We start from the raw sequence: 26,778 nt of genomic DNA, 5'->3' as shown, positions 1-26,778 counted from the left end.
TAATTTAAGCAAAACCATCCACCTTTGAAGAAGCTGTCAATCATCAAGAATGGAAGGATGCTATAAATGAAGAATATCAATCTATAATGAAAAATGGAGTTTGGGAAATCGATCCTAGGCCAACAGACAACTCTGTGGTGACTTCCAAGTGGCTCTACTATTGAAATGTGTAACTAGGTTCGGTCTTCATAAATATGAAATGTACTTTTCATTCTTGTATATTGTAAAAAGAAAGAAAATTTATTATTGTTATATTTGTAGCATGGGCTTCATGCTGAAGGTTTCTTTATTTAGAGGCCAAGAACGCATTGAGTGCTTGTAGGGTTTGGCCTAGGGTGAAGAAGTCAAAAGAGTCATTTTCATATGAAGAAGACCCCATCGGGGACATTGTAACTTGTAAAAAGAAGTATTTTGTATTTAAAAGTATGTCAAAATACTCTAAAAGACTAAGTCAGCCTAGCAGCTAAGAAGTCGACCTCATGAGGGCATGTTGTCCTCCTTGGAAGGCTATATATAGGAGGAAACTTGACGTCCTATGGACACTCACTCATCTTCTCATCATCTAAGTGAAGGAGAAGCAGAAGTAGGCTAGTGAAGAAGGAAAAAGGACGAAGGATGAAAGTTTGAGTTGTTTCTCTCTCTTTCTCTCACATGTGTGAAGAAGGAAGGCTAGGGTTTTGATGCTGCAAGATCAAAGTTGAGGAAATTGTAGAAAGAAGGTCGAAGGAAGGTCTATTAGGTCACCTACAAGCCCTAGAATAAGGAGAAGCCAAGTGAAAGTGAAAGGAAGCCTTGGAAGCCCTGAAACCACTCACACGTGTGGAGGCAACAGTGGTTGCAAGGGCCAAAAATTTCAGACCTACAGTGGAGGCCAAAATTTTGTAGCTGGGGGTCGAAGTTGTGCAGCTGGAAGAGATTTTACTGGGTTTGACTTGGAAAGAGGAAGCACATCATCAAGGAGGTCAAACTTGGTCTTGGAAGGGTATTGGTCTTGGTCTAAAGGTCTTGGAATTCGTCATTTGAAGAATCTATAAGGAGATAAGAGATTTGTGAGTTTTCCTCTCAAATGGAGACATTTTGGCCTTGGCTTGCAGCCTACATCTTGTATTCTTATGTATTATTAATCTTCTTGTTTTGGTAGCTGTTTGATGATAAGAACAACATAATAATAAGAGAAGAAGCTAATAATCACGAAAAATAAAAATACATCACAAATAGTTATCAGGTTCAAGGGAAATCATCCTTATTGCAACCCTCTAGATTTCTCAACATGGTATCAGGGCTAAGGTTGGCTAAGGGCATGATGAAGATCACTACATCCTTGAAGAAATCTTTGAAGCAATGTTCTATGGTAGCAAGTCATCCCAAGCAAGGCATCAAGGCATTATGGAATCTCCTATTATCGATCAAGAATAATATGACCAAGACATCTACGAAGGACAAAGGGCTATTCTCAACACTTACATGTACATTTAAGATGAAAATATTGTGGTAATCGATAGTGTAGCATCAAGGCATATGACAAGTGAACACAAACAACTAAAGACTTTGTCAAGAGGAAAATCTGCCTACTCTATTGAACTTGGTGACAAAAAGAGCTACCTAGTGAAAGGAGTTGGATCAACTTCGCTGGAGTTGGAAAATGGAGGAAACATTCATTGAAATAACATTCTCTTCATACCAGGTTTTCAAAAGAACTTACTTTCCATTTCGTGTCTAGAAGATAACTGAGGTAGGGTCGCTTTTATAGATGGAAAGGTTTTGGTATGGGATAAAAGCTCTAGTATCGATAATGCAAAGTCATTTGGATTCGTGAAGACTCTACAGGTCGCTGACACCACTCTCTCAAGCTTTGGTTCACATTGAAGTAAGTCCATGTGAATCTGGCATAGAAGGTTTGGAGCTTGGACACCTTCACTACAAATCTTACCAACTCAAAATTCTATGGTGAATGGCATCCCTGAACTCAAGGAGGTTCATGAAGGAGTATGCAAGGGATGTGCATTAGGTAAAAATGTTAAGAGACCATTTGGAAGCAGTGCTCCATTGTCAAAAGAAGCCCTAGATCTTATTCATTCTGATGTTTGTGGTCCTATGTCTACAAAGTCTCTTGGAGGTCATCTATGTTATGTAACATTCATTGATTAATACTCGAGGAAAACTTGGATCTATTTGCTGAAGTCCAAGGATGAAGTATTTGACAAATTTCAAGAATTCAAAGTTGATGTAAAGAACCTTACAAGAAGGAGGATAATGGTACTGAGATCTAACAATGGAGGAGAGTACACATCAAAGGAACTCATAGCTTTCTATAAGGAGGCTGGGATTAAGAGGGAGTTGATAGTCCCATAAAATCCTGAACAAAATGGATTTCCTGAACGAAAGAATCGATCAATTGAGGAAAGTGTAAGAGCCATGTTACATGATCAAGACTTGCCTACAATTCTATTGGTTGAAGCAACAAAAATTGTTGTGTATGTTCAAAGTCGAATTCCTCACAGAGCATTAGAAAAAATGACTCCTGAGGAAGCATTCACTGGGAAGAAACCAAGTGTAGACCATCTCCAAATATTTGGTTGTCCTGTCTATATTCACATTCCGAAAGATAAGAGAAAGAAGTTGGATCCTACAAGCATGAAGGGTATATTTGTTGGCTATAGTAACACCTCAAAGGCATATAGGATCTACATAAAGGAAGGACACAAAATATAGGTAAGCTGAGATGTGATCTTTGATGAAAGTATTGCATTCAAGAAATCAAAGGACCTCCCGATAGACTCTGATGATGAAGAACTTGCAATATTTGAAGAAGAATGCACTAGGGAGGAAGAAAATTCAAATCATGAAGAAGAAGGTCCTAGTGAACCTGTGCAACAAGTGATCATCCCTGAAAGCAAAAAGAGACCTAATTGGTTGAATTCTACTCTTCTAGATGCAGAAGGACATGGAGCAGCCAAAGGCACGTTCAGGAAGGTAAGAAGCCTGAAAAATATTCGGGGTATGCAACTTATATGACGAAGTTAATAGAAGTAGAACCATCCACCTTTGAAGAGGCTGTGAAACATCAAGAATGGAAAGATGCCATGAATGAAGAATATCAATGAATAATGAAGAATGGAGTTTGGGAGATCTTACCTAGGCCTAAAGACAAATCTGTGGTAACTTCCAAGCTATGTCACATGACAAGAGGACATGAGACACGGAGGACATGTAAATACGAGTATTCAATATGGAACGCAACTACCTGGAAACAAGACATGAGGGACACGTTTTATATATATTTATTAAATAAAAAATATTATATATATATATACCGAAATATAGTTTTTTATCCATATTAAATTGTAGGCTGCAACTTATCTAATCAAATTAAAATATAATTACTTCAAAATTCACATTTCGTGGGCTTAAGTCGAGGAAGTTGTTCCACATGATGTTGGGCTTATACAAGAGCTATCCTCTTTTCAGTAGTGTCTTTGCATGAGTATATGGAGAATACTGATAAGAAATTGGTATAAATCTGCCTTAAATCCTAAGTATCTCTCACACTTTGGGGTAGTAAATAATTATACATTGGAAATGATTCCTCTTGCAAGTTAAATGGATTGGTTAGTCAATGAATTAATACTAGTATAGGAAGGGATTTGGAGTTTAACTAGCATGACATTTAATAGTATCATGAAATTTCAGTTTGGAAGAGGGCACAACCACAACATATTTCCATATTATTACACTTTGTGATGTGGAGGAACTATGTAAAGGATCAAAGAAATGCTAGAGTGATGTGGCAAATTAAATGTAGTGTCTGATTAGTGATGAGAACAATAGTTTGAGAGAGTAAGAAATATGATCACGTGCATTCACATAAATACTAGTTGGTTGGTTATAGAAATACCTATGCCAAATGTAAAATTAAAATAAATCACAAATATAAGAAAGAATTAAAGATCAATAGTCATATTAATGGCTCCATGCACTTGTTTATAAATATAATAGTGATTGACCTAGCTATATATCAAAACTTTTTCTTGACTTTCATGGATCATTCAATGCCATATGCAAACTATGATCCTCTCTCCACGCTCAATTTCTAGAATATAGCCCTAGAGGCTACCAAATTCAAATAAACTATGGTATTCACACAAGTATATCACGATATGGATGAAATTCACTATCGACTATATTATGCTTATCAATTATTAACCTTCTACCTGTATAATAAATAAAAGAGAAATGTCTACCTATTTGGTCTAAGGAGAGTATCACATTTGCAGTAGGTGGGTGGACAGAAACTGAATGCGTTGCATCCAGTGATTGGACAGAAATTGATTGCATTGGTGCCGGTTGTTGAACAGAAACTGATTGCGTAGTTGCTGATTCAGATATTGCAGGCATTTGTTGAACAGAGACTAAAGGCGTTTCAGCCTGTGGTTGAACAGAAACTGAAGATGTTGCAGCCGGTAATTGAACAGAAATTGAAGGCATAGCAGCTAATTCAGATGTTGGGCTTATACTCGAGGAAGTTGTTCCAGATGATGTTGGGCTTATACTTGAGGAAGTTGTTCCAGATGGGCTTTAAACTACACATTTCGTGGGGTACGTATTCAACCGGAGGAAAAACGTTAGGGCAACGTTTTCGATCAACCGAATACTCGTTTTCCAGATGAAGGACACGACGAAAATGCTAAAATACGTTTTATGTTTTACAGGACACAATGAAACACATTTTCGACGCGTTTTAGGGCCGTTTCGTGTCCAGCGCGTTAAATACAGGACATGGGACCTTGGAGGACGTGTCCTGTGACTTAGCTTCCAAGTGACTCTGAAAGATTACACATGCAACAGATGGAAGTATTGATAAATATAAGGGAATATTTGTGGCTAGGGGCTTCGCTCAACAGGAGGGCATCGATTATGAAGAGACATTTGCTCCTACAACAAGGTATCCAACTATATGTTTGTTGGTCTCTTTGACAACATCGATGGGATGGAACATCCATCAAATGGATGTCAAGACAACATTCTTGAATAGTACTATCGATGAAGAAGTCTATATAGAACAACCCTTGAGATTTGAAGTAAAAGATAGAGAGACTTATGTCTGCAGATTGAAGAAGGAATTTTACGGCCTTAAGCAAGCACCAAGGGCTTGGTATGCAAGGATTGATACATAGCTACAAAGATTGGGCTTCTCGAAGAGTTCTGTTGATCCAAATCTCTATATCAAGGTTGTGAAAGATGAGTTTGTAATCATTCTTCTATATGTGGATGATCTTCTCATGACAGGTGTGGAAGGTCGTATTTAAGAGTGTAAAAAGCAATTGGCGGTAGAATTCATTTTGAATGATCTAGGGTTGATGCATTATTATTTGGGGTTGAAAGTGTGGCAAGGATCTGGTGAGATTTATCTAGGTCAAGTATGTGATTGAGATGCTGAAAAGGTTTGACATGATGGATTGCAAACCTATGACAACCCCTATGATCACAAACTTGAAGAGGCTAAGAAGTTTTGAATCAAGCCCTGTGGATCCAACAAGGTATAGACAATTGATTGGCTCATTGATGTATTTGGTAAATAGTTGATCATACATTTCTTTTGCAGTGAATATTCTTAGTCAGTTCCAGGTAGAGCCTAAGCATGATAATTGGATAACAGCCAAACATATACTAAGATATCTACAAGGAACAATCCACTACTGCCTGAAGTATGATAAAAGGAATGATGTCCACTTGATTGGATATACAGATTTCGACTAGGGAGGCAGTGAGATGGATGGGAGAAGCACTAGTGGAGGATGTTTTAGTTTGGCATCCTCCTTGATATCCTGGATGAGTAGAAAGAAAGAATCTGTTGCATTGAGTAGTGTTAAGGCTTAATACACTGTAGCCTGTGAAGTAAGCAGAGACGCTGTTTGGTTGAGGAAGATGCTATCCTATTTGTTTGATGGATCGATGGACGCTAATGATACATTGTGACAACACCAACTACATAAGGTTATCAGAAGACCTAGTGTTCCATGGAAAGAAAAAGCGCATAAATAACAAGTATCACTACATACGAAAACTGGTGCAAGATGGAGTATTGCAACTACAGTATATCTGCACTGATGAACATGTAGTTGACATCTTGACAAAATCTCTTCCTAATAAGAAGCTTGTGTAGTTAAGAGACAAGCTTGGATTGGTTGATATATCCTCCCTTGTTGAGAGGGAGGGATAGACACATCATTCTTGTCTTCACTTTGTGAAGAAAAAATGGAGGATTGGGTAAGCGTTTGGTTTGCGATACTCTTTGAGGATGAGGTAGGGCATCCAAGATAAGAGTATTCGAAGAGGAAATTCCTTGAGGATGTGTTTTCCAAGATAGAAATTGTCCTAAAAGGACATACCCTCTGAACACCCGGGTGGGGTATGTGTCTTGAGAGGCAATGATGATGGTGTCTATAAGTCATTGGCCTTGCCAACATTTGCTCTTATCTTGTGGAGAGATAGAGTTGTTAGTCAAGGCCTTCCTATGTGACAATGTTGGTTGATATGATGCAAAGAGATAAGCTCGAATTATAGCTTATGAGATGGGTTAACAATCTGACTGTTCTTATGAGATTTGTTCAATTTGAGAATGTTCATGTACCATTATGAATACCTCCCTAGTTAAGAGGTAATGTTGAAATGTGTAACTAGTTTCGGTCTTCATAAATATGAAATGTACTTTTGATTCTTGTATGTTGTAAAAGGAAAAAAAATTATTATTGTTATTTCTGTAGCATGGGTTTCATGTTGAAGATTTTTTTATTTAGAGTTCAAGCACCCATTGAGTGCTTCTAGGGTTTGACCTATGGTCAAGAAGTCAAAAGAGTCATTGTCATATGAAGAAGACTCTATCTAGCACATTGTAACTTGTAAAAAGAATTATTTTTGTATTTAAAAGTGTCAAAATACCCTCCAAGACCAAGTCAGCCTGGCAGCTAAGATGTTAGCCTCATTAGTGCATGTCGTCCTCCTTGGAAGCCTATGTGTAGGAGGGAACTCGACCTTCTATGGACACTCACTCATCTTCTCATCATCTAAGCGAAGGAGAAGCAAAAGAAGGCTAGCAAAGAAGGAAGATGGACGAAGGACGAAAGTTTGGGTTGTTTCTCTGTCTTTCTCTCACACATGCGAAGAAGGAAGGATAAGGTTTCGATGCTGCAAGATCGAAGTTGAGGAAATTGCAGAACGAGTGTCGAAGGAAGGTCTATTAGGTCACCTACAAGCCCTAGAAGGAGAAACCCAAGCGAAGGTCAACAAAAACCTTGGAAGCTCTGAAACTTCTCACACGTGTGGAGGCGGCAATTGTTGTAGGGGCCAAAAATTTTAGACTTGTAGTGGAGGCTAAAATTCTGTAGCTGGGGATTGAAGTTGTGCAACTGAAACGATTTGACTGGGTTTGACTTGGACAGAGGAAGCACATCATCAAGGAGGTCAAACTTGGTCCTTGAAGGGTATTGGACTTGGTCTAGAGGTATTGGAATTCATCATTTGAAGAATCTATAAGAAGAGAAGAGATTTGCGGGTTTTCCTCTCAAGTGGAGAGGTTTTGGTCCTAGCTTGCAACCTATCCTATGTTCTTGTGTATTATTGATCTTCTTGTTTTGGTAGTTGTTTGATGATAAGAACAACATAATAATAAGAGAAGAAGCTAGTAATCAAGAAAAATAAAAATACATCACAAGCAGTTATCAAGTTAAAGAGAAATCGTCCTTATTGCAGCCCTCTAGATTTCTCAACATCTACAAGATGAAACATGCAGCAGATGGAAGTATCGACAAATATATAGCAAGGTTTGTGGCTAGGGTTTTGTCAACAAGAAGACATTGATTATGAAGAGAAGTTTGTTCCTACAGCTAGGTACACAACTATAAGATTGTTGGTCTCTTTGGCATCATCTATGGGATGGAACATCCATCAAATGGATGTCAAAACGACATTTCTTAATGGTACCATTGATGAAGAATTGTATATTGAACAAACCTTGGGATTTGAAGTACATGATAAAGAAACTCATGTCTGCAGGTTGAAGAAGGCACTTTATGGCCTTAAGAAAGCTCCAAGGGCTTTGTATGCAAGGATGGACACATATCTACAAAGATTGGGCTTTTCAAAAAATTATGCCGATTCGAATCTTTATATCAAGGTAGTGAAAGATGAACCTGTAATCATTCTTCTATATGTGGATGATCTTCTGATTACAAGTGTGGAAGGTTGTATTCAAAAATGAAAAAGAAACTTGACAACAAAATTTGATATGAAGGATCTAGGGTTGATGCACTATTACTTGGGGTTGGAAGCTTGGAAGAAACCTAGAGAAATATATCTAGGTCAAGGAAAATATGTGATTAAGATGCTACAAAGGTTTGGCATGATGCACTGCAAACCTATGACAACCCCCATGATCACAAACTTGAAGAGGTTAAGAAGCTTCGATTCAAGCCTTGTGGATCCTACAAGTTATAGACAATTGGTTGGCTCTCTAATGTATCTTGTCAACACTCAACCAGACATTTGCTTTGCAATGAATCTTCTCAGTGAGTTTCAGATAGAGCCTAGACATGACCACTGCATAGCAGCCACACATATATTGAGATATCTGCGAGGAACAATACATTACTGCTTGAAGTATGATAAGAATGATGTCCAATTGATTGTATATACAAATTCTGATTAGGGAGGTAGTTAGATAGATGGAAGAAGCACCACTAGAGGATGTTTTAGCTTGGGATCCTCTATGATCTCATGGATGAATAGAAAGTAAGAGTCAATTGCTTTGAGTAGTGTGGAGGGTGAGTAAATTGCAACATGTGAAGTTAGTAGAGAAGCTGTCTGGTTTAGGAAGTTGCTATCTGACTTGTTTGAAGGACCAATGGAGCCTACCGTGATACATTGTGATAACACCAGTTGCATAACGTTGTCTGCAGACCCCATATTCCATGGAAATATGAAGCACATAAACACCAAGTATCATTACCATTGAAAGCTAGTGCAAGATGGAGTATTGCAGCTACAGTGTATCTCCACTTATGAGCCGATAGCTTATATTTTGACAAAATCTCTTCCTAATAAGAAGCTTGTGTATTTTAGAAACAAGCTTGGATTGGTTGATATCTCCTCCCTAGTTGAGAGGGAGAGATAGGCACATCGTTCTTGTCTTCACTTTGTGAAGAAAGAATGGAGGATTGGATAAGCATCTTGTTTCAAATACTCTTTGAGGATGAGGTAGGGCATCCAATAGGTAAGGGTAGTTGAAGAGAAAATTCCTTGAGGATGTGTTAATCAAAGATAGGAATTGTCCTAGAAGGACATACCTTGTGAACATCCGGATGGGGTATGTGCCTTAAAAGACAATGGTGATGGTGCCTGCTAGTCATTGTCTCGCCGACATCATGCTCTAATATTGTGGAGAGATAGAGTTGTTAGTCAAGGCCTTGCTATGTGACAACGCTGGTTGGTATGATGAGATGCAATGAGATAAGCTGAAATAATGGCTTATAAGATGACATAACAATCCGACTCTTGTTATGAGATCTCTTCAGTTTGAGAATGTCCTTGTACCATTATGAATGCCTCCCTAGTTAAGAGGGAGTGTTGAAATATGTAACTAGGTTCGGTCATCATAAATATGAAATGTACTCTTGATTCTTAGATGTTGTAAAAAAAAAAGAAAATTACTATTATTATTTTTGCAGCATGGATTTCATGCTTAAGAATTATTTTATTTATAGGTCAAGCACCCATTGAGTGCTTCTATGGTTTGTGATAGATTCATTTTCATGTAAAGAAGACCCCATTGGGCATCTTGTAACATGTCAAAAGAATTATTTCTGTCTAAAATGTAAAACTACCTCTCCAAGACCAAGTTGGCCTGGTAGCTAAGAAGTCGGCGTCATTAGGGCATGTCGTCCTCGTTGGAAGCCTATATATAGGAGAGAATTCGACCTTCTATGGACATTCATTCACTCACTCATCACCCAAGCGAAAAATGAGAAGAAGAAATGCTAGCGAAGGAGAAAAGAAGGAAGAAAGACGAAGTTTTGGGTTTGTTCTCTCTCTTTCCTTCTCTCGCATGTGTGAAGATAAGGCTAGGGTTTTGCAGCTACAAGGTCAAAGTTTTCAAGTTGCAGAAAGAAGGTCGAAATTGGTGGAAGAAAGGACTATTAGGTCACCTTGTAGCCCTAGAAGAAGAAGCAACCCAAGCGTAGAAGCAAGGAAGCCTTGGAAGCCCTAATTTCCCTCACACGTGTGGAAGGAACAACTGTTGTAGGGGTAAAATATTTCAGACCTGCAGTAGAGGCCAAAATTATGTAGTTGGGGAGCGAAGTTGTGGAGCTGGAAGAGATTTGACTGGGTTTGACTTGGATAGAAGAAGCAGATCATCAAGAAGGTTTGAGTTGGCCTAGGAAGGGTCTTGGTCTTGGTCTAGAGGTCTTGGAATTTGTCATTTGAAGAATCTATCAGAAGAGAAGAGATTTGTGGGTTTTACTCTCAAGAGGAGAGGTTTTGGCCCTGACTTGTAGCCTACATCTTGTGTTCTTGTGTACTATTGATATTCATGTTTTTGGTAGCTGTTTCATGATAAAAACAACATAATAATAAAAGAAGAAGGTAATGATCAAGAAAAGTAAAAATACATCACAAGCAGTTATCAAATCTAAGAGAAATCGCCCTAATTGTGGCCCTATTGATTTCTCAAAAGACCTTAGGCATGAAGACGAGGATAGAACGGCTAAAAGGCTTGCCTTGTGGAGTCAGTGGTGTGGTTTTTTTTTTGTTTCACTTTTTGGAAATAGCATTAGGCAATTTTTTAATATACTTGGTTACAGACTTGAGAAATATTAAGGAGAATGATCAGGTATATTGTTTTTCTGATCATTGTTCAATGTTGAATGAGAATCATGCATGCTGATTGATGAATGGAAAATATTTGACTTTGAAGTTGAATGAATTGACTGATGAATCACATCTAGAAATGAATATGAATCATTGCTGATTTACATAAATTTCAATTAGATTTTTTGATTTTTTCATAGTTGAAATTTTATGTTTGTACCCCTGAGGTACCTGCATCCCCTATTTCAAAATATTTTGTAGTCGTACTTTTACTTTTAGGCACTTTGGCAACTTAGGCTATAAGCATTGCATTTTTAGCTCTGCTCAAATTAGGATGAATATGAATATGGTCTCGTATTGAACAGATAACATGACATTCAGTTGCCTTATTTTGCCTATAAAAATATTCTAAGGATCTAATGAGAGAGATCTAAGACACTTAGAAGTTATTAAGATAAATATGTCTTCATAAAAATCATATGACTAACACTTTTGTGTGATGATGCAAAATTTGGAAAGTTGATTTTGTGGCTACTGTAGTTTGATTTTATGATTTTTTTTTTTTTGTTTCTTTTTCTGAAGCTCTTGCTAAAGATTTACGACTTAAATGATATCATTAAAACCAAACATTCAACTCACCACTGTTGCTTAAAAAATAGACTGAATGATGATATAAATGCATCTAATTACGATATTCTTCTGTAACTGTAGCTTGGAGTCAGACAATACAAATTTGTTGTGCTCTATTAGTCAATGTGAATCAAACTCTTTATTGAATGAGGTAAGCTTTTATGTTGCTTATGATTCAAAGGGATGTATTGGACATTTTCAGTGTGGTTCAAAATTTGTTAATAATCTGATCAAATCCATATTGATTAATTGATTATTGTATCTTATATCACATTCGTTTTTACACTATTGTTATCTAAGTCACCATTTTCAGTGCACTTGAAGAAAATGTTAAAAAAATATACATGAATTTGAAGAGGGCAGATTAAATTTGCGAATTTCCCTGAATATGAATCAATATAGATGTAAATTTTGTTACCTAAGAGCATTGTGGCGATTTTTACTCCTTTTTTCTTGAAATTCCCTCGACAGATAACCAAGAAGAATAGGCATATGTTAGTACTGTACTGGATGGATAAATCTGTGTTAGATTAGTAAATCACATTGGAATGCATGCCTGGATCATCAGAGCTTGGAGTGAATGACCTGTCTACTTGATGCCACTGTCTGTGTAAACTGTGCTTCTCATGCTGGAATATATGCCTGGATGCTACGTGAATGCTTGCATGCCTTCTTGGCAAGACTCTAATGAACAATGAGCCTTTGTGGTCTGCATAATCAATGCTTAACTATGTTACTGCATATTCTACTGGCTTATCTAATACAATTGCTAATTTTAAGTATTAGTTCCTCTGTCTCAACATTAGGAACTTGAATATACATAGATAAAGTTTGGTATCTGGTCATTCAAGTATCCTATGTTATATTATATGTTAAAATTTCCATGCACCCTAGGTCTGATCTATGACTTAACCAAGTACATAATACACTAGAGGTGCCCAACATAAACAACTTTGCACAGTGGAATATAATGGCAAACAGATCAACAACAGTATAAGATTTTTGGCCCAATTCACATTCCTTGTCAATCCATCAGTAAGAAAACCTTAGGATCCTGTACGAGGGATCATGGCCCTTTTACAAACCCTGATACAAGGCTAAAAATACTGAAACCCTGGGGCTGAGGCCTAGTCGATCAGGTCCTCATCTGCCCAAACACAAAATACAATTAGCAGAATAGAAAACTCAGCTGGGCTTGCTCATTTTAGCGCATTGTACACTAGGACTCTTGCTGTCCTTGCTGTAGCACCTTTCCTTTGATGCCTCAGACTTCTGTCCACAGAGATCAACTCCTTTTAGACCTCTGTCCTGTTGAAGGAAGTGTAACTAGGTTCGGTCATCATAAATGTACTTTTGATATTTGTAATATGTATCTATTCAAGAAAAGAAATATTATTTTTATAATACATGTCAATGAGTTTCTTGCTCATTGAAATAGGTCTAGCGCATGTTAAAGCGCTTTATGTGAGTCAAATGGTCAAAAGAAAATGTTGAAGACCTTAATGTCATGTTACGCCATGCATATGTTTGTATAAGAGTCAAAGAATAAACCTCCAAGCAAAGTCAAGTCTCCTCCATGCAATGACACCTACAAAAGAAGCAATCCGAATTATAAAAGGCATGTCGGCCTACAAACGGTAAGTCAGCCTTCAAGTCAGCCTTAAGGAGGGACAGTCCTCTATATATAGAGACTGTCCACTCCTCCAAAGATAACACACTCATCTCTCTGAAATCAGCGAAGAAAGGAGGCAAGAAAAGGGTGAACAAAGGACGAAGAAGAGGTCTCCAAGTGCAACGAGGAAGGTGAAGCCTAGACCGAAGTCAAGAGGACTGTTTTCTAGGGTAGAAAACAGTCACACGTGCGAGAAACAGAAGCATTCCTACAGGCATAACCGCAGCAACATAACAGCCTTATATCTATCTTTGTTTGGGCTAGAACATAGGCCTAAAAGGGCCTCCCACTCAAGCGAAGAAGCAAGGAAGAAGAGCGAAGGTAATAGGGCTGTTCTAAAGCCTATTACAGTCACATGTGCAAAGAGGAGGAGGCTGTCTCTGATGTTATAACAGCCCTCCCATTACAGTCGTACAAGTTCGTGTTGGAATTTCTATGTTTAACCCATTAGAAATTCTCCCTGTACTATCTGATTTATTTCTTCCTACTTGTTCAATATCTTAACAAGTTATGTACCATGTAAATACTGAAAATAAATACGAGTATAATATCAACACATACAGATCATCAACTGAAAGTAAACAAGCACACAAGTGACACTGTTGTTTTTGGACTAATGTCCCTAGAGAAGCCCAATGCGGGAAAACCGGTGCAGCGATTCATAGGGTTTTATTATTATGCAGTTTCAGAATACAACTTGGGTGCCAGAAATGGCTCACCCAACAGAGAATGCACTCGGTAGTAGTACCTCTCGGTCGGAGACAAATATTCCGGCTAAATCACCGGATGAACGATCCCACAACAACAATGCAACTTTTGCTGCTTTGCGTCACTCTAATAGGGACTGCATCACCCTATCCAGCTCTCCAGCTCCCTGTCTGTCCCACGAAATTCTCCCAGCGTTGCCTCTAGGCCCTGCATCAGCTTCTCTGGGCTCTGCGTCAGCTTCTGGAGCCTTTGCGTCAGCCCCTAGACCCTCTGCGTCTCACACACTGGCACTCTCTAGCTTTGCGCAGCTCCTGGCTGCCTCTGCGTGGCCACTGGATGGCTCTGCATCAACTTCTCATGGCTCTGCACTGATCCTCCTAGTACTAACTCTACCTCTCTGCTATGTATTCATTGCCCCTTAGCTGCAACTCAGATCACTCACTCGATTTCCTTAGCAAATCCTGCCTCAGAAAATCGAATTTTTGATCTCTCTTGGTGTGTTCTCTAACTAACCCTCAAGCCTCCTCTTATACTTTTCTTGTTGGTCCATCAACGGTCGAGATTAAATCTCTAATCAACGGCTAAGATTAGATTTGGCTTGATCCATGACTTTTGGATCATTCTAACCCAATTTTATATTAATGCCCATTAATATTTTACTTTTCCTAAGTTTAGACTTAGGAACTCCATTAAAAATATTAATTATTTTAATATCTCCCAAACCGGTTAGATTCTGCCCAAACACTTTTTGAGTTTTGGAGATCTCATGTTCTTTAGTCTCTCCACCAATTTTCGTGGCTAGAGCACATCCGATGCTACTCCAAATCAACAGTTCGTTGAGGAGGAAGGGATCATTATAAGGAAAGGGTCTCATCAAAGGTATCTCTTCTAGAGCAAGTGAAACAAGATCTAACAACAGTTGGAAGGAGGACGAAGTGCTGGGAAACGAAGTGCCAGAAGAAGGAAGTGTCGGGGAACAAAGTGCAGAAAGGAGGAAGGACCAAAGCGTTTTCCTCTCAAGAGAAGAGAGGTTTTGGCCGTGGAAGAGAGCAAATGTAATGTTCCAAACTAGGGAAAATAGTGCTATGCAAAGCAGACAATAAAAATAACACCATAAAATTAAATCAGACCATCAGACCATAAAATGGGCAACCAAACTACGTTGTCTACTCATTTTATTAAATGGGAAGAGGTGTACAACAAGGTGCTGGAATGTGTGCACCTGAGCTTGCTCTAGGCAAGCTAGCAAAAGCCCAAAATGAACAATGGAACACCCTCTTCAAATCTGCTGGTAATCGAGCCTAAGAGTTGTGTTGTCACTGCCTAGAAAGGTGTTGCTGCCTGAAATGATTTGTTGTTAGAGCCTTCAATGTTGCTCAAAAAATTTTGGGAAATTAATCTCAGCCTCTACATAAGAAACCCAGAATAACCCACGAAGGAATTGGCCAAATGTTGACCTCGAAATTTTGGCCCGAATTCCCCTTAGCGCCTCTAGCTGTTGGCTGAGCTGGGACCCTTTTTTGACCCCTCGGGTCTGCCCATAAAATTATATAAAATTAGGAGTATGATCCTTGCCCAAAACCCAAAAAGGGTCTCCCTTAGTTCCAACCTTCAAAAATTGACCCTTCTCAGCTTGGCCCTCCTCCAATTTCGAATTTTGTTGCTGTGACTGATCCTGTCAATTCTTTCTCTCCCAACTCCAGCAATCCTCCTCAAATGGCCCTCCAAATGATCTCCCAACACCCCAGCTCCGAACTCCCCCAGATGGTACTGCCCCAAAGAGTCTCACTCCAATGACTGCGCAGTCATGGAGGAGATGGTGCAGTCCTAAGTGTGAGGAAATGTGAACTGCGTGTAGGATGGCCCTCTTGTTTCTAGCTGCCCTCTATACTCCTGAAAATGATGAAAGGATGCTCCCGTCTCCTTAACTTCCAGGAGTGCCTCACGTTGTGACTGTGCAATCCCCGCACTACTGTAATTTCTCCTGTTGCTGGTACTCGACTTATAGCTGTTGTAACTCATCTCCCTGCTGCTGCTACAAACTGAGATGATGAAGAACTCCCTCTTAGGGCTGGCAATCGAAGTCCACCGAAGCAAGGGTTGAGATCTCCACTCAGAGACACACTCGTGTGCTAAACAACATAGAAACTCGGCTAAGTAGCTCGAGAAACTAAGATTGAGTTCAATATGTCAAAAGATAAGATGCTGAAATGAGGAGAGTTTCCTTCCTCATATAGATTTCGTGGAGCACTTTTCCACCCATTTTCCCTCCATCGTGGGTCCCTCACTTAACCATCGATTTACCCTCCATGCAAATTGAACTAGGGAATGCGTATTCTCCTAGTGTGGGTGGCCCCCACGTACAATTAACCACATCGAAATAACTTCTACTATGTCTTGCCTCCTCAAAATTTTGAATGGGCCCCATCACCTCCAAAATCGGCCCCAAAATGTAGAAATTAATCGTGTTCCAAAATAATTTAGGAGGGGACATTACAGTCCTCCCCTCCCAAATGTTGCTTTTCCCCAAGCAATTCAATGTTGGATGCTCAAGTATGTGCTCACCCTCCCAAGTAGCATCCTCATCCGGCAAGCTCCTCCAATGCACCAAAAATCGCTTGTCCTCAAGCAATGCCTGAGCAAGCATCCTCTCTAACTGTCACTCCCCACTGTAACTGCAAAATGTGTCAGGGTCCCAGATGTGCTACTGGATTGTGCCTGACCTCTGCACTGTCCTGCTATGAAAGAATCCTTCAATATCAGGATCCCAGGCCATCCTGTCCAACATGAAGCTCCCCTCACTCCACTCATTATCCTACTCTGTTCAAGTACTATAAGTCCCCTGTTCCATTAGTGACTCGCTAAAGCCTAATGGAAAATCTGTATGATCTCCCCCTGTAGTAGCCAACGCATCCATAAAGGTTATTGAGCTATGAAGAGCTGTGATGCCCCAGTTCCTTGCTAGTCCCAGAGTAGTGCCACCATGCTGACAGTGTGCTACTCTGACTATGACATAATCCCCATCGTGCGTAGACAATATCCTCCCCTCCTGAGGCGTAGTGGCGAAAAATCTGTGAGAGTCAATCTCATCCTGCCCGGGCATCTCCATGATCCCAATATCTACCCCTCCACTGCCAATCTCAACTCTGAGCCATAACAGGACAAGTCTGCCTTGCCATGCAGTGGAGGTTTCAGTGATCCCCCATGTGTCAAACCCAAAGTGAGCTGGATCATCCTCTTCCATGACCCTGCTCATCACAAAGTTGAGTGATCTGCCTAGCATCCCCATACAGATAGGGAGTTGATAACTGCCACTCCTCACAGGGTGTCACTGCGTAACATCATTACTAGCTAGAACCCATATGGTCCTCATCTTCGACCCCCAGTAGAAGGAGTAGGTCTCATGCCTGTGAACCTGCCTTGTTGCTGCCAGACCACGTAGTGAAATCCCTTGTCCCAGCTCCTGATGATACACCTCGACACTGCTCAGAGTCTGGGTACCCTCCTGTAGACAAAGTCTACCATCCACCGTCCCTCAAGTGTGAGCTCAGGGGTGGAATATATGCTACCTCGACTATCAACCACGCCATCCCTAAGCCTGTATTCGACAGCTCGTGCACTTACCAAGGGTCCCAACTTTAGAGTCTCCTCCTAGCTCATGGCACGCGGTGTCTCATCCAACTGTCTAGGGTGAGCCTCCCATACCTTGCTGCTTGAATGGAGAGTGTCAAGGGGAAACAAACAAACAATCTGTTACAGTAAGCAACACTGGAGAATGATGGGCAGGTGTGTCCCAAATGGTATGATCAAAATTCTGCCGGAATGCCCAAGAGTGATCTTATAGATGACACTCTCTCCTCAGATCTGGTGATAACTCCCTCAAAGCCCTGTCTTTGCTAAGCATGGCGTCCCCATATGCTCAACAATGTCCTCATCGATCCCAGGTGAGTTGCATCCAACAACACACCTAATGACCTGTCCATATGCCTCCTTGGAGGCAACGCTCCAAGAGCTTGCTGCACCGCACCATGTGTTACAACACACCACCAAGCAACACCGCATTCCTCAACATGCCACTGTATGCGCAACCTATCCTTGGACCCCACTGGATACCCCCAGCGACGGCTAGGCCATCCTATACCGTCCTGTGTCCCGCCTGTGTCACTGCACCAGTCACTCCTCGCGTGTACTCAATGCGATGTGAGGCACTCCCCCATGCGTCTCCATGCCCATCTGCAGACCAATGCTCCATGATAGATGCTCCTACCCATCCTTGGATGTGATGGCCTAGAGCTATGTCTCTATGCATCAAGCCACACTCGATCAATTATATCACCTCCACCATCACATCATTATCCTCGCCGATGAATGGATCTTCCCTCCAAACCCCCCTGAGGGATCAAGAAGTGACTCTCCCTATGTGTCAGGAGTGATGCCACCACTCCTCCACTCCTCTGTGTCCTCTGTGCCCCACATAAAAATGAAGAATCCCCAACTCCACACCAGGCGCCATCTAGTGGCTTGCCAGTGCCACCTCCTCCAACAAACTCTTGCCAGAGAGTGTTGATCAGCCTGTGATCTTGTGTACAAACGTCGTACCAAGTCAACCCAGAAAGCTTGTCCATAAACTGGTTGGCCACTAGTGCTGACCGAAACTCTCCTTGCGGTGGTGCACGCTCAACTGCTAGGTCAACTATACCCTCTAAGTCGTAGTCAACCAATATACGTGGGAAAAGATAGGTGGTCCCTTTCGGATCCCAATGCCATTCGGGGCTTCCAGCATCCTCAGTGCCTAGAAACTCTTGTTGAGCTCCGCCTGGGTCCACTACCATCTCCATAGCCCACTCCACTGGGTACCAACTCAGAATCTCTCGCCACCCAACCCCAAGAGAGGGATCGAATGCATGAACTCTCGCACATAGAATAACCCCAACATGCGGGTGTTGCACCCTGTGCAACTCAGGTCGTCTCGTCTCGCTATCCTGGTCAATACATAAAATCTGACTAGGTAGCTTTGTCTCTCTCTATCCAATGGGCCAAGTTAACCTAACAGTGCTGGCAGCCCTGTCTATGTATGCCCGAAGAGGGCTACTTTTGCGCTCCAACATGCACTCTAGCTGTACCAATAGGGAATCCAACCGCTCCCCAATGTGAGTCAATTTGGACGTGGACTTGGCACAAACCGCTCTCATGCCCTCTAGCTCCTCATTCTGCTGTAGAATAACCTCACCCACTAATGTGACCTTCCTTTTCAATGCTAGAAGGTCGATCTGAAATTGGTGGAATTGTCGTGGGCATATATTGCCTGTAAACTCGGTCACAGCTCCAAATACCTCAGTAATTGTTGGAATCTTGTCCATGGGTGGCTCCTCCTCAACAGATGGTTCTATGTGTGCAGGCTCTATCTTCTCCACCAAGGTGTCAATTGGGGCTATCAAAGAGGTCTCTAATAAAAGTGACTCCTGTGCCACACCGAGTATATCGATGTGCTCCTCACCATCCTGTGGGCTCTTAGCATCATGTTCAACGTCCTCATCAAGCTCCTGATATCTAAAGCCAGGTCTCCACCATCAAAAGCACCCCCTGGTCTCACCCTCTAACTGTCTCTGTCCTGCTTGCTCCTTTTTCAGGAGATCTGGTGCCCTGATCTAGTCGACTTTCTCCACATGATGTAGATGGTTGCACCCCCACAACCTGCTCACCTCTAACGTCTCCGTTGTAAGGGTGAGGATGGGTTTGGTTTGCCACCCTCCTCAACTGGGCCAATCGCTCATCGTCCCAATGAATTCTACCCGAGGATTTTTGTATGCTAGATTTCCCTTGAACCATGAGTTTGTCTATGTTTTCACTCGTCACTGTGCACTCATACCCAAAGCTTCCATGATCTTCTGGGTAGTTTCCCACAGCGAGGCCAAAATCATGCTCTGATACCATTGTAATGTTTCAAACTAGGGAAAATAGTGCTATGCAAAGCAGACAATAAAAATAACACCATAAAATTAAATTAGACCATCAAACCACAAAATTGGCAACCAAACTACATTGTCTACACATTTTATTAAATGGGAAGAGGTGTACAACAAGGTGCTGGAATGTGTGCACCTGGGCTTGCTTTAGGCAAGCTAGCAAAAGCCTAAAATGAACATTGGAACACCCTCTTCAAATCTGCTGGTAATCTGGCCCAAGAGCTGTGCTATTACTGCCCAGAAAGGTGTTGCTGCCTGAAATGATCTGTTGTTAGAGCCTTCCCTGTTCCTCAGAAAATTCTGGGAAATTAATCCCAACCTCTATGCAAGAAACCCAGAATAACCCACGAAGGAATTGGCCAAATGTTGACCTCATAATTTTGGCCCAAATTCTACTTAACTCCTCTAGCTATTGGCTGAGTTGGGGTCCTTGTTTGACCCCTCAGATCTGCTAGAAAATTATATAAAATTAGGAGTGTGATCCTTGCCCTAAACTCAGAAAAATCCAAAAAGGGTTTCCTTGGTTCCAACTTTCAAAAATTGACCCTTCCCAGCTTGGCTCTCCTCCAATTTCGAATTTTGTTGATGTGACTGATCCTGTCAATTTATGGTCTGCCAACTCTGGCAAACCTCCTCAAATGGCCCTCCAAATGATCTCTCAACACCCCAGCTCCAAACTTCCCCGGATGGTATTGCCCCAAAGAGTCTCACTCTAATGATTGCGCAGTCATGGAGGAGATGACGCAGTCTTGCGTGTGAGGAAATGAGAGTTGTGTGTAGAATGGCCCTCTTGTCTGTAACTGCCCTCTATACTCCTGAAAATGATGAAAGGATGCTTTTGTCTCCCCAACTTCCAAGAGTGCTTCACGTTGTGGCTGTGCAATCCCCACGCTGCTGTAACTTCCCTTGCTGCTGGTAGTCGACTTATAGCTGTTGTAACTCGTCTCCCTGCTACTGCTACAATCTGTGATGAAGAAGAGCTCCCTTCTAGGGCTGGCACTCGAAGTTCACCGAAGCAAGGGTTGAGATCTCCGCTCGGAGACACTCGTGTGCTAAACAACACAGTAACCCGGCTAAGCAGCTCAAGCAACTAAGATTGAGTTCAATATGTGAAAAGATAAGATGCTGAAATGAGGAGAGTTGCCTTATATAGATTTCGTGGAGCACTTTTCTCTCCATTTTCCCTCCATCGTGGGTCCCTCACTTAACCATCGATTTCCCCTCCATGCAAATTGAACTAGGGAATGCATATTCTCCTAGTGTGGGTGGCCCCCACGTACAAATTAACCACATCGAAATAACTTCTACTAAGTCTAGCCTCCTAATAAAATCGAATGGGCCCCATCACCTCCAAAATCGGCCCCAAAATGTAGAAATTAATCTTGTTCCAAAATAATTTAGGAAGGGACATTACAGCCAACATCTTGTGTTGTTGTTCTTATGTTTTTGGTAGCAGTTTGATGAAGTACACACACATGCATTAATAAGAAGAAGAAGATTAATCTAACAAGAAAAGTAAAAGGACTCCACAAATTGTTATCAAGTCAAGAAGAATCACAGTACACTTGCCCTAGATTCTTCAACATGGAATCAGAGCTAAGGTGACACATAGAGGAAAGGGAAACTCAAAAGCATTTATCAAGGAAGGACATCTACAAGGTTGAAGCATCAAGCCTAGAAGTCTCAATCACTTGAAGGACAAGAAGGTCTCCAATCCTTCATTCATCAAGGAAGTCTACATAGCAAGAAGAAGAGCCTTAGATAACGACACTTACAAAGAAGATCAAATCGAAGCAGGACCTACATCAAGCTACAAGTCATCAAGCAAATTTCATCATCAAGCAAGTCCACTTGGAGAAGGCAACTTGAAGAACATCAAGATCCAAGGAAGGCAAGCCATCAAGTCTTCAAGGAGGAAGCAAATCCATTAGATCTCAAAAATCTATAAAGTATGTATATGTCCCCTTCTGAATATACATCAATGTCTTTTTGCAAGGAAAGCAACAAATTGGTAGCTACCAATAACTTTCTTTATGGAAGAAGAGGACCGATCTACTTCTCAAGGAGAATGAACTTCTAGAACATATCAAATGGAATATCACTATCCCTGCTAAGGAACAAACTCAAGCCTTAGCTAATTACAATAAGGATGAGACAAGAGTTCAAAGGATTCTAATATAATCAATCAAAGACTATCTCATTCCTTATGTCTCCAAATTTGAAACATCAAAAGAAATTTATGATATGCTAGTAGAGCTATTCTCAGTATCCACATCCGGAGAAGTAATATCTCTAAGGAATGAACTGTGCAAGATGAATATAACAAAGGAAGGAATAGCTCCCTACTTCATGAAAATCTCTGAAATGAGATATCAACTTCAAGAGCTTAGGGAAGCCATGTCTGATAGAGAGATGAAAACTATAGTACTCAATGCTTTACCTGAGGTTTGGGGCAACTTCACATCTAGCATATATGCCAAGAAGGAAGCAACCACACTTAGTGAAATGTGGTCTCTATGCAGGACAAAGGAAACTAGACTTAAAGCAAAAGAAGATGTGGGATCAAAGGAGATAGGGAAAATTTAGCAAATTTGGTCCACGAAGAACAAACAACAAAGACATGTCCAAAATCCAATGTTTTGGATGCCAAGAATATGGACACTACAAAAGGAATTGTCCTAAGCTTAAGAAGGACAACATCGACAAAAGAAATGAAAGAAGAAGAAAAGAAGCAAAAGAAGGAAGATCCTCTGGATCTCTACTATGACTATGTCAAACTCTTTACTTCAAGTCTTCTTTCAAAGTTTTGAGTAGGATAGGAGCATGTAGGAATAGAATAAAATTGCATGGCTAGAAACATCTTGTAGAATCTAGAAGCATGAAGTACATAGAGTTCTAGATACTCATGAAGATGTAGCATTTATAATGAGAATAAAAATGCATGAGTAGAAATATCTTCTAGAATATAGGAGTATGGTAGATATAGCTCAAGATATTCATATAGAAGGAGCATACCTAGTATAGGACCTCATTCATGATAAAAGAAGATTGATCATGATTAAGAATCTTAGAAGACCTCCATCATCAAAAGAAAAGAAACATTTGCGAGGCAAGGTTCTTTAAGATCCTATAACGAAATCTTCAAAAGAAGGTTCACGAACCAAATTAGATGTCTCATCGGGAATCCCATTCACAGGATTCAAGAAAAGGATGATATGCAGGCAAGCTAAGATGAAGCAAGAAGGGTCACACCAAGGAAAATCAAATGATGCTAAGATGATCAAAGGAGAATCAAGATGAGGTATGCATGCATCAAAGATTAGACATGTTATCATTTGTACATCATTGAGGCATGGGAATAGTTCTATAACATGATCAAGTGTGAAAGAATCTCTTTCACTAAGGACATGCTTGAAGGCATGTACTACAATGCAATGAAGGTCAACAAAAGAATATGCTCACATAAGGAGTATAAGATTGTTGACTATGAAGCAAGAAGAAATGTTGACTAGTCCAGGAAGCAAGCAATGAAGAAATGCTCTCACAAGAAGCATAAGATGGTTGACCCATCTATCTAAGAAGAAGCAAATGAAGAAAGAGATCAAGCATGTGAAAAACACCATGATCACCGAGAATCACTATCTGACAAGATACTTTGAAGATATCTCCCGAAAGAAGGCAGGACAACTCTGACAAAGAAAGGAAGGACCCTTGACACCTATGAAGGCCTTGGAGATATAAAAGATGTAGATAACTGATTCTACTCTACAAAGATGTTGTGATGAAGAAGCCATCCAACAAAAGAAAAAGCAATATTAGAATGAAGTCATGATGTGCTACTAGGTCGAAGCATGTAAACAAGCAAGTACAACAAAGCATCCATGAAAAGAGTATTCCGAAGCATGGACAAATGACAAAGGAGTAGCGAGATGACAAGAAAACCTGATGCATGGCAAGAAATACACTTTCCACAAAGGAAGCAATGACATGACAAACCAGGAAGGAAAGTGATCGATGGATGGTGCCCTACCTAGAAGAAGTTCGAACAAAGACTTTGTGACATCAAAGAAAGGAAGGAGATCAAGCAGCTGAAGGACACACGAAGAAGTTGCTGTTGAATGAAAGAGTCCCTCGTTAAGAGGGAGCTCTGACAAGTCCTTGATCGAAAGGGAGTTTTGGATCACCCTTGATTACAAAGTAGTGACATTTGTGTTTTTCCATCTCATGGGTCATGCACTAGACTAGGACTAACAACCGTAAGTCTAGATGAAGGCCATGAAGGGAAATGTAGACATGTGATAGACACAACATTCTTGTCTTCACTTAGAAGAAAGAATGGGAGGATTAGGTAATCATTTGGCATCCTATACTCTTTGAGGATATGTAGGGCATCCAAGGCAAGAGTAGGCAAGAGGACCGATATTCTTTGAGGGATAGGAACCCAAGATAAGAATAGTCCTAGAAGGTCATACTCAGAGAACGCCTAGGTGGGTATGTACCTTGAGAGACAATGATGAAGGTGTCTATAAATCATTGGTCTCGCCAAGCATTGTAGCTCATGATCTCATGAAGAGATGACGCTGCTAGTCAAGACTCAAGGTCTTGCACTATGACAATGTTGATTGATATGATGCTATAATAGATGCATTGCAAAACTTGTTTCTCTTATGTGAATTCTTCAAAGATTGATAATTGCCAAGCACCTTGTAATGTAGGGAGCGTTGAAGGAAATGTAACTAGGTTCGGTCTTCGTAAATGTACTTTTGATATTTATATTTATTCAAGAAAATAAATATTATTTTTATAATATATGTCAATGAGTTTCTTGCTCATTGAAATAGGTCTAGCACATGTTAAAGTGCTATTGGTGAGTCAAATGGTAAAAAAAAATGTTGAAGACCTTAATGGCATGTTACACCATGCATATGTTTGTATAAGAGTCAAACAATAACCCTCCAAGCAAAGTCAAGTCTCCTCCATGCAACGACACCTAAAAAAGAAGCAATCCGAATTATAAAAGGCAAGTCGACCTACAAACAGTAAGTGGGCCTTCAAGTTGGCCTTAAGGAGGGACAGTCCTCTATATACAGAGACTGTCCACTGCTCGAATGATAACACACTCATCTCTCTGAAATCAACGAATTAAGGAGGCAAGAAAAGGGTGAAGAAAGGACGAATAAGACGTCTCCATGTGCAGCGACGAAGGTAAAACCTAGGCTGAAGTCAAGAGGACTGTTTTCTAGGGTAGAAAACAGTCACATGCGTGAGAAACAAAAGCATTCCTATAGGCTACAGTTATAACCACAGCAACATAACAACCTTATATCTATCTTTGTTTGGGATAGAACATAGGCCTGAAAGGGCCTCCCACTCAAGCAAAGAAGCAAGGAAGAAGAGCGAAGGTAATAGGGTTGTTCTAAAGCCTATTATAGTCACACGTGCAAAGAGAAGGAGGTTGCCTCTGATGTTATAGCAACCCTCCCATTACAGTCATACAATTTCGTTGAGGAGGAAGGGATCATTATAAGGAAAAGGTCTCATCAAAGGTATCTCTTCTAGAGCAAGTGCAACAAGATCTAACAACAAGTGGAAGGTGGACGAAGTACCGGGAAACGAAGTGTTGGGCAACAAAGTGCAAAAAGGAGGGAGGACTTGAGTTGTGCTAAGAGGTTCTTCTAGTCAAGGGTCTAGGGTTTGGCATTGATCAAGAAAGAAGCTTCAATAAGAGAAAACTTACCGAAGGGTTTTCCTCTCAAGAGAAGAGTGGTTTTGGCCCTGGCAGAGAGCCAACGTCTTTTGTTCTTGTTCTTATGTTTTTGGTCGCAGTTTGATGAAGTAAACACACATGCATTAATAAGATGAAGAAGATTAAGCTAACAAGAATAGTAAAAAGACTCCACAAATTGTTATCAAGTCAAGAAGAATCGCACTACATTTGCCCTAGATTCTTCAACATGTCCAACTGCTTCTCACCAGTGGATTGCTCCCTTTAGCCACTATTTGTATCAACTACTTTGTCAACTGTCCTTGGTAGCGCCTTGCTTAGCTATCCACTGTTGTAGGCCTTGGCCTACCTTAACCAGACCATAGTCTAGCCCACACTAGGGCTCGCACCTATCTCACCTGCTTGCAGCCTTGCCCCTAAACCAACAACAAATCATTCCTATAGCTCTACGGTCACACCATCCACTTCAGCCCTAAGTCGATGTGTTTGGCGAACTTTATTGGTCAAGTTTGAAGTTTGTCGAAGTTCATCCCACACCATTTGTTCGAATTTGCTCGATTAAATTCTGTCGACTTCAATTCAAACCTCGTGTTTAATCGGAATTCTAACATGGGAGGAAGTGTGAAAGGGATAGAGTAAATAACCTCTATGCTACGCAGTGCATCAAGGTTGGGGTTTTGATCTTGACTTTGACTGCTTATTTTTTGTATTTCCAGAAATAGTAATAGCTATGCTTGGTATTTGCTATGTGATGCATCAAGGGTCTTGATATTGACCTTCACTGTTTGTTTTCGATATTTCCAAGAATAGGGGTAGCTACACATGTTATTTACTGCGTGGTGCGTCAAGGGTTGTTGATCTTTACCACGACTGTTTCTTTTTGTGATTTTCAGGAATAGGAATAATAGCTATGTTCTTTGCTTATTATGATGAGAAGTCAAGTGGGAGTTTCACGTGTTCAAGATTTTTAGGATTACGATTAGCTACGCACATTATTTGGTTATTCTAATGATAGATATGGTGGGAGTCTTATGTGTTCTAAAGGGCTTTAGTGTGTTACGTATTCAAAATATAATATATATTATTGACTTTTTGTGTTTGGGTTAGGTAGGATATTGAATTTTATTAACAATAAATATAGGAGTTGATGGTAATAATGAATTATATATATATATATATATATATATATATATATATATCTATATATATACATA

General features: G+C 40.5%; 1 protein-coding gene across 2 annotated transcripts in view; it reads left to right on the top strand.

Moving 5' to 3' along the window:
• Positions 1-26,778, top strand: part of LOC149237701 (uncharacterized) — a 492,469-nt gene that overhangs the window by 326,306 nt on the left and 139,385 nt on the right. For both annotated transcript variants that reach the window (XM_089372754.1, XM_089372755.1), the window contains exon 26: positions 11,575-11,644. In XM_089372754.1, coding sequence (XP_089228880.1) covers positions 11,575-11,644 — 70 coding nt within the window. The remainder of the gene's footprint in view (positions 1-11,574; positions 11,645-26,778) is intronic.

The sequence above is a fragment of the Pinus tabuliformis genome, chromosome 8 (genome assembly GCF_031772625.1).
Source record: "Pinus tabuliformis cultivar Carrire ecotype Pingquan chromosome 8, CPIR1, whole genome shotgun sequence".
Lineage (NCBI taxonomy): Eukaryota > Viridiplantae > Streptophyta > Pinopsida > Pinales > Pinaceae > Pinus > Pinus tabuliformis.
The sequence above is the reverse complement of the archived record's forward strand: the minus strand, read 5'-3'. Positions and strand labels throughout refer to the sequence as shown.